Source organism: Manis pentadactyla, chromosome 9, assembly GCF_030020395.1.
Source record: "Manis pentadactyla isolate mManPen7 chromosome 9, mManPen7.hap1, whole genome shotgun sequence".
NCBI classification, from domain to species: Eukaryota; Metazoa; Chordata; class Mammalia; order Pholidota; family Manidae; genus Manis; species Manis pentadactyla.
The window spans coordinates 55,719,195-55,736,019 of record NC_080027.1 but is presented as its reverse complement, the minus strand read 5'-3'; the positions used below and the strand labels follow the sequence as shown (position 1 = coordinate 55,736,019).

The 16,825-nt window shown below is 41.1% G+C and overlaps 1 protein-coding gene across 8 annotated transcripts in view; it reads left to right on the top strand.

Annotated features, from left to right (window-relative positions):
• The window catches only part of SOX6 (SRY-box transcription factor 6), a 588,617-nt gene extending 573,452 nt beyond the window's left edge, over positions 1-15,165 (top strand). For all 8 annotated transcript variants that reach the window (XM_057507418.1, XM_036877042.2, XM_036877041.2 and 5 more), the window contains one exon: positions 8,427-15,165. In XM_057507418.1, coding sequence (XP_057363401.1) covers positions 8,427-8,730 — 304 coding nt within the window. In that variant the 3' untranslated portion in view covers positions 8,731-15,165. The remainder of the gene's footprint in view (positions 1-8,426) is intronic.
• The last annotated feature ends 1,660 nt before the right edge of the window (positions 15,166-16,825 follow it).

Here is a 16,825-nt window from a genome sequence, read left to right as displayed (position 1 = left end):
GATATAAGGCCCTTGGTTGTGGTAGACGGTGGCATAAAAGGAGCTTTGAAATTGAGAGACTAAGGATCTTGTTCCTGGTACTGTGAGGGGTCCTTTATGAAAGGATCATTTTAGGCTGTGGAATGGGGCTTACAGGTGTGCAGGCAATGACCAGAATGTCTCATTCATTAATCTTCAGTGCTAAGTATTTTCTTCTTCTCAGCTTTGGTAATACTTGCTATAAAGCCAGGTATTATTTCTGGTGGATTCATACTCCTTAAGTAACTGTATTAGATAGACTATTAACTCCCTGGGGTTCATCTTTGAAAATTCATCTTCATTAGATGTGGGGTTATTACAAGAGGGAAAGGCAAACAAGAAATTCAAAGATTGCTATTGACTTCTTGAGGGAATGGGGGTGAGATCAATTTTTATAGCTGATTTGGGAAAGACATGCATAACTTTCAAGTCAATAAAATTATATATATTGCTCAACATTGTTATGCATTTACACTGCTGTTACAACTAGAGGTTCAGTGAGTTAGTTTTTTGCTTTTTTTTTACTTAGCTAAGATGAAATGAATTTATCAATAATATGAAATGGAGTAAAGTTGGCTCTTACCTTGGATTTAACCCTTTCAATTGACAGGTTAAGTATTAGAATTTTGTAGTAATTCTGGTACTATTAATGTTGAAGTGATATTCATTGGGATACATATAGCTACAACACTGGCTTTTCCCAAAGAACTATGGCCAAATGTACTTCCATTTATTTGAAGCTTATTCAATAATTTACCTGTGAACTAATGAAGAATTATTCAGATACTATAAAATATTAAATTTAGGACTACTTTTGAGTAATAATATTGATAAATTATTGAATTGTTACTATATGCTATATACTGTGCTTAGTGAACTATATAGATTATTGAAAATACAACAAATTTACAAGCTAGGTATTGTCATCCTCACTATGGGTTTGAAAAACACAATGTTCAGAGATGTTAAATAATTTGTCCAAAGCCACACAGCTAGTAAATTGCAGAGCTAAGATTTAAACCAGGCTTATGTGAATGTGGAACATATGTCCTTCTTGCCATCACACATACCTCTCAATTAGAGCCTACAAATTGTTTAGAGGCTGTGTTGTGTAGTGGGAAGAACATCAGTTCTGGAGCCAGAAGGTTTGGGCTCAATGCTAGATTTACTTCTTCCTGACTCTAGGAACTAATGTACAGCAATCCTTATTCCTCTGAACTCTCTACTTGCCCTTGGGAAACCTATTAAAATTCTCTGTACTTTAGTTGCCTCAGATATAGACTGGTGATGACAGTGATACTTACAACACTGGACCCTGCTGAAGATTGAATAACTTCTAAGTGCCTAGAACAGTGTCTGGCCCATAGTAAGCTCCAAATATGAGTAAATAGTATTATTTTAGGAAAATAATTCCACATGCCAAATATATATTTCATATTACAAGGAGTTATATTCCATTGCTTTACTCTATACATGATTTGTACATTTGCCATTTTGATGTTAATTCTAAAGAGATTGAATCAAACCATATTTACTTATAAATATAACTGATTAGCATAGAATAGCCATACTATTCATCCTCCTCTAGTGAAAGCTGGATTAGAATCTCTAATAGGTAATGTAGAAGGATTGCTATTATTTCCATTCTTCAGTGCAATCTTTACAAAGATGTGGAACACACAAGTTAATCTCCAAATGAAACAGACTGTGTTGCCTTCATTTATAAATGCTGTAACCGTCTGAAGGATCAGCAAACAAGAAGGCTTTGCCAAAATATATATGTTGTTCCTTTGCAATTGGAGAGCTGAATTATACTCCAGAAATATTCTTGTGATTTGGAAACCACACCGCAATGCTTGGCTCTAGCAGGGTCAGCTTCTACTCTTCCTTCCCGTGGGCTGGGAATGAGGGGGTCTTAGCCATCTCTGCTCATATCAGTTGCATGAGCATACTTTTACAAATATCTACAACTTTTGTTTTGATGTGCACATTCATTATTTGTAAAACCCAATACTTGCCAGCTATTACTGTTTGTGAAATCTGCAGTGTTTGAATTTTGACTTTGCAATTGATCTGTAAAGGAAGGAAAAATGCTCTTTAGGAAAGTAATTTCCGATAGACAAAGCTTGAGCTAGCTGGCTGGATTTTCCATTTTGTTAATTGATTAGTCAATCCATTGGTAAAGGCTTATTTGAAACCAGCTCTGTGCCCAGCACTGTACTAAGTTAATATAGCACATGATGCATTCATTCTGTACACAATAGTCAGAGAAGCCAGACACATACATAAATAGATTAGCAAGTTATTGTTTTCTAACCTCCTACCAACAGAATGCATTGCATAGTGCTGTACATAAGGTATAATGAAGTACTAATTTTGATTTTATAGACAAAAGCAAGTAAAGTTCAGAGGAGGAAAGTACGATTCATTAGGGCCAACCATAAGCCATTCTTGAGGAAGGAGACTTGAGGTTTGGGTAGGGTCAGGCTGGTGGAAAGTAGGTGTAAAGACTCATATTCCATTGTGAAGGATAGCATGAATACAGGGGTAGGGATATGGAAATGTTTAACACTAAAGAAGGAGGCTAGCACAAGAATTTTCCCTGGCAGTAAACAAATGTAAGACAGGTAGGAATGTTTTGGAAACACTTGAAATCCAGGCCTCTTCAAGTGTAATTAGCTATGCTCACTTAATTGTTTTAGTTTCTTTTATGCTGATAATCACAATGAGATAGCAAGACCAGCATGACAATTAGCTTATGATTTTGCATCCATAGAATCAGTGGTAATTTAGAAGGGGCCTGGGAAGTCATATATGTCAAGCAGCCAGCCATTGTAGGAGTCCTCCCTAAGTTCTGCTTGAGCTCTTCTGAGGCTTGACAGCTCACCACTTCCCAAAGGAGCTAATTTCTTCATGTAACATCTCCTAATGCTAGGAAGCTCTTTCCTCTTAATGAGCCATAATCTGCCTTTCTGCTACTTTGTAGATTGGTTTAGTGTTCTTCTTTGGTCTCTTGTAGAGAAAATCTCTTCCTTGTTTATAAAGACAATCATTCAAGCATTTAAAGATGGTTTATTCACATCCCTTCTCTACCTCCTTCCCTCCCATACATTTAGTCTCATTACATCCTTTCTTCTCTAGAATAGGTTACCAGACTTTCTGTTTATCCTCTCATTCACTAGTTCATTCATTCACTTGTTCATTCATTCATTCCATGTATTCAATGTGTATTTATTGAGTGCCTCCTATATTCCAGGCACTGCCTAAGCTCTGGGCTCCGTCAGTAAAAGTTCCTGTCCTCATGAAGCCTACATTTTGGTAGGGAAGTCAGAAGTCAATCAACCAGTGAATAAATAAATATCAAACAGTAATAAGTGCCCCAGATTAAGTAAAGTAGGGAAAGGGGTAGGGAGTTTCAGAGGACAGAATATAATTTTAAACAGAGTAACTCTAGAAAACCTCACTGAGAAGATAACACTTGAGCAAAGACCTGAGGAGGTGAGGGAGCAGGGTGGGCAGTTACCTGGGAGCAGATACTAACCAGGCAGAGGGCACTGCAAGTGCTGATGTCTTGAGGAGAGGTTGTGCTCGGCCCATTCAAACACGAACGAGGCCAGAGTGTAGGAGCAGAATGAAAAGATGCAAAGGGTGATTGGTTTCAGAGAGGTAACAGGGGGCCAAATTGTGAAAGGACTTGCTGGCCATTGTGAAGACTCCGGCCATGTGAATTTGACTCTGAGTGAGGATGGCCTGAAGGATTATAAGCAGAAGAGTACTGTGGTCTGACTTAGGTTTTAAAAAGATCACTTTACCTACCTTGTTGAGCTGTCTATAAAGAGACATGGCCTGAAGTAAGGTGTCAGGCTCTGACGATAAAACACATTAGAATTGATGGTGGCTTGGACCAGGTTTGTAGGGATGGAAATGGCAAGAAGGGGATGGATTCTGGATATATTCCTGAGAGTGGACGAATAAGATTTGTTGATTGATGGCCATGAGGTCTGAGGGGAATATCATTATCAAGCATTGGCCTGAATGGCCAGAAAGATGAAGTAATCATTAACCAAGACCAGGAAGGCCATGAGAAGAGTGGGCACGTGGGAAAATGATGAAGACTTCAGTTTTGTGCCTGTAAGGTTTAGATGGTATTTTGGCATCCAAATCAAATAAGTTATATATATACATATATATCTGGAATTTAGGAATATAGTGTTAACTAGGGATATAAAATTGAGAGTTGTCAGCACATAAGTAATATTTAGAGCTATAGAATTGGACAAGGTCACCAAGGAACTGAATTTAGGTAGAGGAGGGGTACAAGGACTGAATCCTTGGGTATTTTTATATTGGGATGTCAGGGCAATGAGGAGGATGCCTCAAAGGGACTTAGAAGGACACCTGATGAGATAGCAAGAAGACCAGGAGCATCTGGTAACTTGGAAGTGAATAAAGTGTTTCAGCAAGGAGAACGTGATCAACTGTTTTAAATACTTCTTATAGCCTAGATCAGTAAGATTAGGACCAGAACTGACTTTTGAATTTAACAATGTGGAGACCATTGGTAGTATGACCTTTATAAGCTGTTTGGAGTGTTAGGAGTGATTGATGTGGATTTAAGAAAGAATTGAGTAGAAGAAATGGAAAGAATGAATATACCTAATCTTTCAGTTTTGCTTTAAAGAAGATCAGAAACATAGAGCAGTAGCTAGAGAGGAATGTGTTTGTTTTTTGTAGACAGAGAAAGTTTTTGTTTTTGTTTTTAAAGAAGGAGAGGTTATGGCATGTTCATGTACTAATGGGAATGATTCAGGAAAGAGGGAAAATTGATAATACAGATGGAAGAGACAGTTGCTGGAGAGAGGTACTTATTAAGCAAGAGCAGATAGATTCAGTGCATAAGTGAAAGGGCTGGCCTTACATTGGATTATGACTTGATTGAAAATGTAGGAAGGTAGAGAATTTGGAGCACAGATAGAGGTAGATGGATAAATGTGATGGTGGGAACTTGTGAAAAGTTTCTTATGGTTCTTCTAATTTCTTCATGTAATGGAAAGCCAGGTTATCAATGGAGAGTGAGGATGAGGGAGGAATTGGATCTTTGAAATGAGCTGAGAAGGTAAGAGATGACTAGAAGAGTAGAAAGAACGGGCTAGGAAGAAGTACAATACAACGGCTGAACAGCAGCTGAGGCCAGTTTTAAGTTCAAGCTCGTAAATATAGAGACTAGTCAGCATGGTAATGTGTTTTCTCAAGCCAAGTTCAGCTGTCAGAGAGTAATCACAGAATAAGCAGAGTTGGTTTTGCCAGGAGAGTGCGGAGTGTCTCCGAGAGAGTGATTAACCGCAGAATTTTTACTGGGTAAAGAAGTAAGTGAAGACACAACGAGGAGGGAGGGGGCAGTAAAAGTTGGTTGAAGGATCAAGGAATTAATTGTAGGTCTTCATGAGGGGAGAATTGTTGAACTGGGGTATTAGAGGAGGAAGATGAGAAAGATAAGATATGGTGGTCAGAGGGTGGGGTATTTAAAATTGAGATTTGGAAGGGGCTCTAATTGGCAATAACAAGGTCTGCTGTGTGACAAGAGTGAGCAACTGACATAGGAGGGGCCAGGTCATCACAGTGGGGAGGAGGTCACAAAACCGAGAGTGCAAGGTGTTAGAATGATTATCTATATAAATAGTGAGTTATCAACAATTACAGCCGGAGTAAGGTTGGAGAGACAGCAACAGTGAGCCAGCAGCTGACATCTTTAAGGAATGAATGGGATGACCAGGCAGGAAGTAGATAGGGTGTTAAGTGGGTGATAGAGTCTGGTTCTCTCCACCATCCAGTAGTAGGCTTTTGAATATCATATGTGCCTCACCCAGAAAGTAAGGCTTACAAATGGTTTATTTGTTTTTTGTTTTTAATGTTCTATTATCAGCTTAACGTCCAAATACCACTAAATTCCTGCAGCCCAGTTTAGAAGAGTTTGATACTAATTCAGATTACTAAGTATTGCTGATACAAGCATGAGCTTGCCTTTCTCATCCTCAAGGACAATTTGTGACATAAAGAAGGGTCAGCTCCTGGTTGTGATACTTGTGTGGCCTTGAGCAAACAAGCTAAACTCACTGTAACTTAATTGGTTGCTTCATTTGTAATAGAAAATAATGTTTCCCTCTCAGGCTTACTATGTGGATTAAGGAAGATAATGTGAAAGCATCTAAGTATTATCCTTGGCACATAATAGGAGCTCAATTTGAATTTATCTAATAGATATTTTAATTAAAAGATACTGCAAAAATAGCCATCTGTTCTTTGTAAAAAGAAAATACCCTTTGTGAAAAGGAAGTGTACCATTTAACAGTTTCTGTATGCTTTGTAGAGTTTATATTCTAAATTAGCTCACCAAGTTGCAAAATCTGTAAAATGGGTTAATATTGCAGTAAAAATTTTATTCTACACTCATTATGTGATTAAAGAAACAATATTTGTATTTTAGTTATCCAAATTCAGAAAAAAATTTAATGAGTATTCACTGCCTTGGGCAAGTTAGCATGAAATTTAATTTGTGTTAATTTGCTCCAAATTTAGGAGGTAGAAGCATGCTGTTTTTGAATTTGATCCTATGAGAGGATCTTTTATAAGATGTTTCTGTGCATAGATTTGGATTCCTTTATTATCTTCTTCCTTGAGGCAGTCAAAAATCACCATGAGCATCATAGAAAATGGATCAATGTCAGGTGCTTAGTGTTAGCTGGGTACCAACAGTATCTATAGAAATCAGGACTTTTTATGAGATACAGGGAGCATAGTGTATCTGTTTGAATGTCTATAAGACAAAATGTGATGGAATGCAAGTCAGTGACCTAGGTTCAAATTCTGGCTCTGTTGGTTATTGAAAGTGGGGCCTTATGGAAGGCCCTATTTTCTTCATCTGAAAACTGGCATAATAATACCTTGTGAGGTTGCCATGTTAATTGGATGGGGTAGTAAATATGAAAATATTTAATGTATGATGGTAGTCAAAGGCTAAGGAATCATTATTATACCTCCTAGTGGTTGGTAAAGGCTGTTACAGGTAGCATGATCAGGGACCTCCCAGAGTGATTCTAGGCCGTTTCCTCATTTCTCCTTCTACCAGGCTGGAAGGCATGCAGGCCTTTTTAAGAACATTGTACTTGTTCTGGATATGTCAAAGAATAGCTGGTAACTAAGCTACTTCTTTCTAGATTCAGGGTATTTTCCTGTTAGACTGAGGTGAATAGCAAGTGTCAGTGCTAACGCAGAGGGTCAGTAAGAATCCTTCAAGTGATGGGCTGACTGGAAGCCGTGAGTATTAAAAGGTGAAAAGACCTTACAGGATTTCCCTGACCCCTGCCAGCTTTTATGAATATATGGAAACTGAAGCTCAGAAAGGATAGTTACAGTGACGTTTTGAAATGCATTTAAATCGTAGTTGCTGTCCATAAAGATTGAGAAACACTTGGTGAGTACAGCATCCATGAGAATATTGTTTCAGTCAGAGTCTGAGCTGGGTCGTACATCTTTAATTCTTTTGACCAGTTATAATTCCTCAAGGGAATTGAGAGACAGATAGCCACATCTCCTTGCAGAGGTAGGGACTGACCTTGTAAAGGATCTGGTGAGTTTATTTGAACTAGACTAACATGACGGAATACTCTGGTATGACCAGCCTTGGCACCTGCGAGGATCTGAGGCAATGTGTGGCGTTCTGTTAAGCTGCCAAAAGCTCCCACTGGCCTTCACTCTGGACTCCTCCAACCCCAGCTCCGGCTCAGGGCCTTGGGAGAAATGACATTCAAGGCAATCCTTTTACAATTAGGAAAATAGAAGCTCCTAAAGGAGTTTCTCTATAAGTTCAGCCACAGAAATAAATAGGCTTTTGCACAGATACCAAAAACATGCTTTGCTACATCTGACTCTGGGACATACTAAGTCCTTTCTCCTCTTGATCTTTCCTCTGTACAGTTCTCAAACCAAGGCGAAGACACAGACTACTTAACAGTGTCATTAAAATATGTCTCATGTCACCAGTCTAATTTTTTTTTTAGTGTTCTGAGAGGTCTTGAAAAATGATCTCATGTGCAGTTTTGTGGAATAAACTACAGTATTTGTTCCAAATGCCGAATGTTTTCCAAGCTTTTCCATATTTGCAATGTTATGAGAACCCTGTTTTTATGCTGCAAAACCATTAATACATTACTCCATTTTATTGCTTAACCCCCAAAGATAGCATCCGGGAGATCTGCAGGCCTCCTCCAGGGAACACCTGTCACATTTTGTCTGTTTACTTAGAATGTCCAACAGGGCCCCTTTTGAAATGTGTGGGGGATGAATTCCAAAGCCACACAGAAGAACGTATCTCGAGATGTTTCCCCGTTTTATTTTTTGAACCTATACAGGCAGCAGCCTCAGATTCCAATCACCACAGGAACAGGTGTTGTGTATCCCGGTGCTATTACTATGGCAACTACCACGCCCTCACCTCAGATGACGTCTGACTGCTCTAGCACCTCAGCCAGCCCGGAGCCCGGCCTCCCGGTCATCCAGAGCACTTACGGTATGAAGACGGACGGCGGGGGTCTAGCGGCCAGTGAGATGATTAACGGAGAGGATGAAATGGAAATGTACGACGACTATGAAGACGATCCCAAATCAGACTATAGCAGTGAAAATGAAGCCCCCGAAGCCGTCAGTGCCAACTGAGGAATGCTTGTTCGCCGAATTGAAATACTCTGACATTTCACCTCCCCTCCCCCCACAACAAGTTCTTAAAGAGCCCGCATGCATTTGTGGCTCCACAATTACATCAGCAGAATGGTCTTAATTGTTCCGTAATGTGTGAGACAGATTAAGTTTTCCCTGATTTTTCATGAACTTGAGTTTTTTTTTGTCGTTATTGTTATTGTTGTTGTTGTTGTTTTTTAAATTTAGGTGAAGACATATTAAATATGAGACACCAGGACTTGAAAAATTATCTTGACCCATAGCTGTCTTACAAGTCTTATATTTTTGTCTTACTTTTTTTTTTCTTTTGGATGTTGATAAAGGTTTAAGTTACTGTTTTAGATGGGGTTAAACATTCTCACTCAGGTATGCTGTGCCGGCCTACAGGTTGTGAATGTGTTTTTATTCTGAATTATTTTAGAAAACAACTGAGGATTTCATATTGTGAAACAGAACAAGTCCACAGCGTGTGCAGCTGCATGTAGAGCATATTCAAAAGGCCTCGGAATTCCATTTTTCCACGTGCAGAGTTAAACTTTGAATGTGCCAAACTTTTTCATAACTTTTGAATCTTAATATTTTGAAAGTCTTAAAGGAGATACTGCAAAGTCTTAGACAATCTTTGGCATCTTAAAATAAAATAGCAAACCACACTTTTTTTTTTCCAGAAAATGGTGAAGTACTCAGGAATCTGGAGACAAGATATTGTAAGGAATGAACAAGGTTGCCACAGTGCATGTACCCAATCGTGTTTGCCTCTTGACGTGCCATCAGTGCGTGACGTGGCATAATGTCTGCACGCCAGAGCGATCATCCCACCAGATACTGACAGGGTGGTCTTCTCTGCCTGAGACCACCTCTCACTACATCCATTATCCCTTTGCCTTTAACCCTGACATTCAGTCTTAACACATTTTCTCTTAAATAATTTATTCATTCCAGAATGTCAAGGGTCCACTTACTATTTATTTAAAAAAAATTGTTGGTGGCATTAATTTAATAATTCTTGTTTTTACCCTCCTTCCCTGAAGAACTTCTCAGCCCTTTTCACCTCCTTCTCCTGCTAGATACAAAAGATGTACATAGTGATTTTATGTCCCCAGAGCATCTGGAAGCATTTCTGAAACAAGATACTATCAAATAACTATACCGTTTTTAAACATGAGTGTATACCTGGCTGTGGGGCTGTGTATTTGGATACAGGTGTAGAGTCTTAACGTTTCAACAAGTATATCCCTGAAGTTTGCTAGAACCTTGAATCTCTTGCCAGAATCTCACCTAATTCAGTTCAGCAACAGGTGGTAGGAGCTGCACTGGTGACATTTCCCCTGAATGCCACTCAGCAGCAAGGGTCAATTATGGTGATTGCCAGGCAGGAGAGTCCCACAGCCAAACCTGAAGCCCAGGGCTGCGGGCCATGCAGGAGGCCCTCATGATGCTATCATAGGCAGGCATCTTCTAGGGAGCCATGGCATCTGGCACACCTAGGGAGTTCTTTGCAAAAATCCCCAGGATGCAAGAAGCTACATGACAGCCTCAAAGGAAAGATAGAGGCAAATAGTCATGACACATTCATAGAATGAGAGAAAATCATAGGGGAGGAGAAGGAGGGGAAATACATTCCCTCTACAGGATGTTCCTACTGTTAACTCTGGGGAGCAGATCACTCCTGGGGCAGCAGATGAGTTCCTCTGGCTCACTCCCTCTCTTTGTGGCCACATGGGAGGCATGCCTACCTGTGAACAAGATCAACTGCACTTGTCACACAAGGATTTCCCTGGGGATGTGCTGATGGGCTGGAGGCAGTGAGGTTTCATTTCCCATCTCCTAACTACAGGTAGCTTGGTGATGCCATTTTGACCTTCCCGAAACCAGGACTGATTGCCTATGGCAGGGGCCTCCACAAGAGTGGTTCAATGGGAGAATGTCAGCTAATGAGACAGTTAACCTCTTGGGACAACCCAGAATCTGGTCACCAGGACATAGGAACGACCCCATCAGGTTTCTTGAGCCATTTTGTCACTTGGAAGAAAATAGCATACCTTCATATTTATCTAAAGAGTGCTCAAGGTCATACCTAATAGCAATAAGTAGGTCTAGCCAAGATATTACTGGCTATGTCATTAGCTGGGAGTGCTCTCTGTAAGCTGAACAAAGGTACTGATAGGAATGTTTTGGTCTTAATATTGGTTGGGGATTGGAACTTTGTTTTTGTACATTTATTTCAAATGAGGAGGAGGCCATTTTTCTCAAAAATTGAGTATTTATTATTGTCTTACTGATTTTCTTTTGATTATATACCTCTCCTCCTCACTTCATTCTCATGCTCTTTCTCTTCCTTGTGTTTCTGCTGTTCCCTCTCCCACTCCTTTTTTATTCTGTTGCATAGGTAGAGTGCTGTATGGCTAGCATTGTATTGTACGTAATTAATTTTGCACAAAGGCAAACATTTAGAATAGTAGGTTAATTTTGTTTGTTTTTATGACCATGCCAAAATAATATTCTGGGCTGGTGGAGAACAAAGGACTGTTCTTTAGGACTGAAACTTGATTTTGCTTCTAGTAAAAAAAAAAAAAAAAAAAAAAACCCAACAAAAAACACACACACTCACAGATGTTGTTTCGTAAGTGTTATAAGCACTGGATATAAATGGTATTTTTTATCACTTCTGACTAATGTGAAACTGTTGTACGAAAACTACATGAACAAAAGTCATCTGTTTCGACTCGTGTGGGCTTGCCTCACAGTTGCCGGATTTGAGTCATTTTTATGTCTTGTTATTTCATTTATTTATGCAAAATACATGTGTGTATGAACACTTTGTTTTAGCTCCAGCTCAGCCTCTGTACTGGGGTTCAGTTACTTCTAGCAACGTTCTTAAAAATGAAAGGCTATTCAGGAATGATCTGATTGTAAATGTCTCTTTCATTGGGTCAAACAGTGATGCTGTATTTGAATCTAAATTCTGTGCATAAGCAGTTTATTTATTAGCCAAGTTTGGCTCTAAATATCCATGGAAATTAAGAATGACAATCATAGGGATCAGTTCATTTTATTTTCAGTGGGGCTTAAACAAAGATTTTATGACTTTACCATCTCATTTTAGATTTTTCTAAGTATGTAAATATAACATAGAAATAGAATTTATTTTTGGTTCATGAATACTTAGTGAGATATAAGTTATGTATTTCCTTTTTGTTCTCTATCCATATATGTTGGTCCAGACTAGAAGTTGACAGTCACTATACCTCATAGGAGTAGTGACTTATCAGCCACAGGGAGAAAACAGTGTCCCACCTGCAGCTGGGGCTGTGAAGCCTTCACCTGGCTTCTCATGCAGTTTAGGAGCCACTTGCCAGAGACTCAGACTTTTCCTTTTTTTCTTATAGAATGTCAATGAATTGAACATACTAAATTTCCAGTACCATTGAGAGAGAGTCAGTTTCCTTTGTGAATCCACATAAATCTTATCAGGTGGTTCTGTGACCATTTAATTACAAGAAGAATAAATGACATTACAAAGGCAAAAACCTGCCTCTGAGATTGGCCACAAATAAAAGTCTCACCATGCCAACCAGAAGAAAGAATGTTGATCAATTTTTGTCAGTGCTTCCTATTTCAAATCGAAGATAAAAATTGTCTCCATTTTGTTCAAGAACTTGCAGGATTAGGGTTTTCCTTGTCACTGAGAATAGGCACACTGACTGACAGAAATCCTCTCCTAAAAACTGGACCACATGGAATAGGAATGAATGAAAGAAAGGCAAGAGGGAAAGAGAGAAAGAAGATGCATGAAAGAAAGAAAGGAAGGAAGGAAGAAAAAGGAAGAAAAAGGAAAAGAAAAGAAAAGAAAGAAAAAGAAAATAGGGAGAGAGAAAAAATAGATCAATCTGTGGACAGAAGCAGCCAGGCAGGCAATTTCTCTATTTCATGGGCAGATGTGAGGCAGTATCTTTTCCAGGAAGGTATGAAAGCTGTGTTTTCAAGTATATTCAACTCAGTCTTTAGGAGCAAGTCAGTTTGCTTCGTTTGGTATTTGACCCTTCCCAGCCTTGTCCTCAGGCCTGATTGATTTGCCAGGGTCCTGACACTCCCAGGCCAAGTTCTAAATACAGGTGTGGGCTCACAGTGCTGTTGAGTTTGTTAAATCCTGGCCTCCCCTGAACATGAGCCCCACTGGAGCCTGGAGTGTTTGAAAAGGGTGTGATCACTCTAGGGCTGAAATTAAAGGCTTCTTTCTTTTCCTTATGAAGCCAGGCTGCTTCTTCAGAGCTCACCCTCCCAAGCCAGGAGCTCAGGAGCCAGCTGAAAGCAGGGATTGTTTCCAGGAAGCCCGTCTGCCCCAGTAGGAAGGTGGCCTGGTCACTTGAACACCACAGCTCAGGCTGCTTTTTCTCAATTTCCTCATTTTGCAAGAGGTGACCTCTACCTACTCATTTGGGAAAAGGAAAAAGAGTCAGTAGTTTTAAACCCTCTGAGAAGTCTGTATGAAGTGCCAATAGCTGTAGTTCTTATGCAGCTAGAAGAATGTATTGAAATGATTACTGGGTTTTCTTTTATAATGAGAAAATAACAAAAAGCGTTGCTGTAGCCTTGCCTGACTTTGTACCCGTTTGTCTAAGGACTGAGTTGGCACTTAAGCTCACTTCTCAGAGTATAATATTGTATGACCTCATTTGTCCTTTCACAGAAGCACTTGCATCATTTCCTTAAGTCGTCTGCCCCCTGCCATGTTTTCTTCTTTAATAAACAACTTCTATCTGTCATTCCTGCCGATTATGTTCTGTTTCTGATGCCATATACTGTTGAGCGTAACCCTCTGCTACTACCATTGAAAATACTGACATGCAAACACATTTCCTTTCATCCTCATCCCATCTTCTCCTTTGAGGACTGATGGCTTTCCCAAAGCTCATTAACAAGTATTTGGAATGCTGGTACCTTTGGGGCAGGGCAAGAGGTGGGTGGGGGAGCGGGCAGAAAGGTAAGGTTTAACGCAGACACTCTTCTGATTGGTGTCCGTGGCAATCTGAATGCTTGAAGGCAACGCGGTGACAAGTATTGCTCAGTAGTTTCTTATTCCTGAAGAACCACAGCATAAAGTGAGGCCTCAGTGCTGGTGCTCTTGGAGTCTGGGGAACGTGCAAATATTTAACTTTTTTGTACGCTGCACATTGTGCATCTGCTCATGTGCATTCTCCCTTTGTCTTCCTTTGTCATGTGTGTTTTTGCTTTTTTGAAAGTGCAGTCTTGTACCTTCTCCAGCTTGTAGCATATTAGAATGCTTAGCATTTATGTTCCTTCATTATTGTATTTGCCATGTAAGATTTTTATTACCTTAGACAAGCTTATAAGCTGTTACTACATAACTTATCTTACTGTAACTCTTTTTTTCCCCCCGACATTGTACTTTGTTTGTGATGTATATTGTGAGATTGTATTCTATGTTAATTTAATCAGCACAATTCACTGACATGCTGGACTGACATGCTGGCTGCTGTTTCAAAGTGTAAAGTTTGTATAGGGCTGTTGGGACAACTGCAGCTCGGTTGCCAAGGTACTGTGCTTCGGTCCCTCTAGCAACACTGTGGGTGTGGCCCTGGAGATGCTACGGGCATTTACTACACCCTGGAGCAAACTTTAACTGCAGATTTTCTTTGTAGAAATTCTATGTATAACGCAGGTACCTACTTGGCCCATGGCTGGTAACTATTTGGGCAATTAGAAAAAACAAAAACCATAAAAACTAGTGTCTATTGCTGCTTTGAATATGTTTGAAAGTCTGAAAATGTAAATAGTTTATCAAAAAAAAATCTTGTACAGTCCAGTGTAAAGTTTTTAAATGACCTTAAGGGTTGCCATCACATCTTTCTCACACTCTCCTCTTGAAAATGGGAAAAAAAGTTTGCTAAGGATTAAGGAAATGGGGGGAAAAAAAAAGGAATCTCTTCAGATTTAAAGGAATGCATCATTGTTCTTAGCTCTGTTGCATACACAAACTTCTTGAATTTTGTTGTGCAGTATTGATGTGAGATAAAACTCAACATTGAATAATCTTTCAGTGGTACTTTTCAAAGTCTTCCCCTTCTCTGCCTCATAATTAAGGGAAAAGAAAAAAATTGAAAGACACACTGTCTTTACCTATCCTGGTGTGTGTTGGCACCTTAGCTACTTGTTTTTTTCCTTTTTTGCACAAGGTGCTTTCCTGATATGTTAAACATGCCATCTTTGGGTGATAATGTATATGCCATGCCATGACGGGGTCTAGGCCCCTCAGGGGAGTGTCTGTAAGAACTGCCTATTTATGCTCATTTACCTCAAGACTGTCCTCTCTACCCTTAATCTAGTCGTCATCACTCCATCTTTTGTACTGCTGTTGACACTTACAAATTAAAGATAAATTTTGTTTTATGACCTCTGTGTATGGCCTGGTCTGTGCCCTGCAAACTGTCCCCACCATGGAGCCTGCAGGCCCCAGGCTTGCCAGCCCCACCTGCTGCTGGAGCCTGTGGACCTCTCCTGCTCCCTGCCATTGCTTCTGCCTGGCTGGGAGGCTGGCCTCGGAAAACCTTCAAACCCCTTAGCCTGGAAACGCTTGCCTGCCTCTTTTTGCTGTCGAGAGTGCACTGCTGCAGCAGGAAATGCTGGTGGATTTAGACAGTAGGAACAGGATCCACGGTGGACTCTTGTCAAGAGAAGAGGATAAAGAAGGTCACTTCCCGTCTGCCTGACTGCTTCACAAGAATGAAACAGTTTATAAATGCTCCGGGCATCTCCAGGTAGGAACAAATCGCAAGGGCCAGCCTCTCATGTGACACCAATCCAACAAGCCCAGCGGACAAGAATGGGACATGCAGCCTTCTGGAACCTTTGCCTCCACTGTGCTCCGGCATGGTTGGCTGATTTCTCTGTTGCTTCTGCCTCGGAGAGGGAGAGCTCCCGTCCTGTGGTCCAGCTGTCAGGTGGACGGGTATGAAACTCCGCCCTAAATGGTATCAGCACCTAAGCGTCTGAGGGGTGGAGGGGGGGTAGTGGGTTGGAGTGATCCTGGCCCTTACAGGAGACTTGCCACACCAGCCGAGGCGGGGCCGTGGATTCCAGGCGTTAGCGACCAACTCCTGGAGAGTGAAACAAAAGGTGAGAGAGGTGGGTTGGCGGCGGGGTGGACAGCAACACCTTTCTGGTGTTTCCTATGAAGGAAGTCCTCACTAGAGAAAAGCCAAGGATTTGTGAAACTTTTCTTTACCAAAGTCAAATTGTACGTTAGAGAAAAGCTGTTGTAAGTCCTGACAACCTAGTTTTCCATGACTCTCCCTCCAGCCCCGTGGGTTTTAAAAGACCAGGAAAGTCCAGGGCACTGCTTTGGAGTCTCACCAATCTGGCCCGGCCACTTTCCAGCTGTGTGGCCGTCCCCTAAGTCACTCCTCTGAGCCTTCCCCTCTGTTAGGTATGGTGACAATCCCTGCCTCTCATTTCGTATGAAATGAAATGGTCTCCAGGCCACAGGCTTTTTATTTCCAGTCTGTCCTCACCACTGCCTTGGGTCTCTTTCTAAACACACATCTGGTTTGTCCTCCCGCTCCTACCCTCCCCTAAAATCTTCTGGCTTTCCACAGCTGATGAGATAAAATCCAAACTTCCTGCCCGCCAGTCAAGGTCAGCAGGCCTGGCGGCCTCGCTTCCCCCGCAGTGCTTTTCGGCGCCCTCAGCTTCGTGGTGCTTGCCTCGCACCTCTCGGCCTGTCCACGACCCTGGGGCTCTTACCTCTCCTCCGCCTGGAGTAGATCTGCCCCCTTCTCGTTTTGGGAAATCCGCACTCCTTGCACATCGTCCTTCCCTCAGCTCCCAGGCCAGCTCGGGCTCTCCTGGCGGGGAGGGGGTGGGCTCCCGGGGCACTTGGAAAGGACCTCCGGCCACACCGACCACGTGTGACTGCTTCTGGGCCTGTCTTTTCCACTAGATGATGAGCTACTGAGACCAAGACGGAGCCTTGGGGCCCTCAGCTCTCCGCACAGCGCTCGGCATGTGGGGGGTGCCCTGCACGTGTTTGTGGAATGGACTTATAAATGGTGGT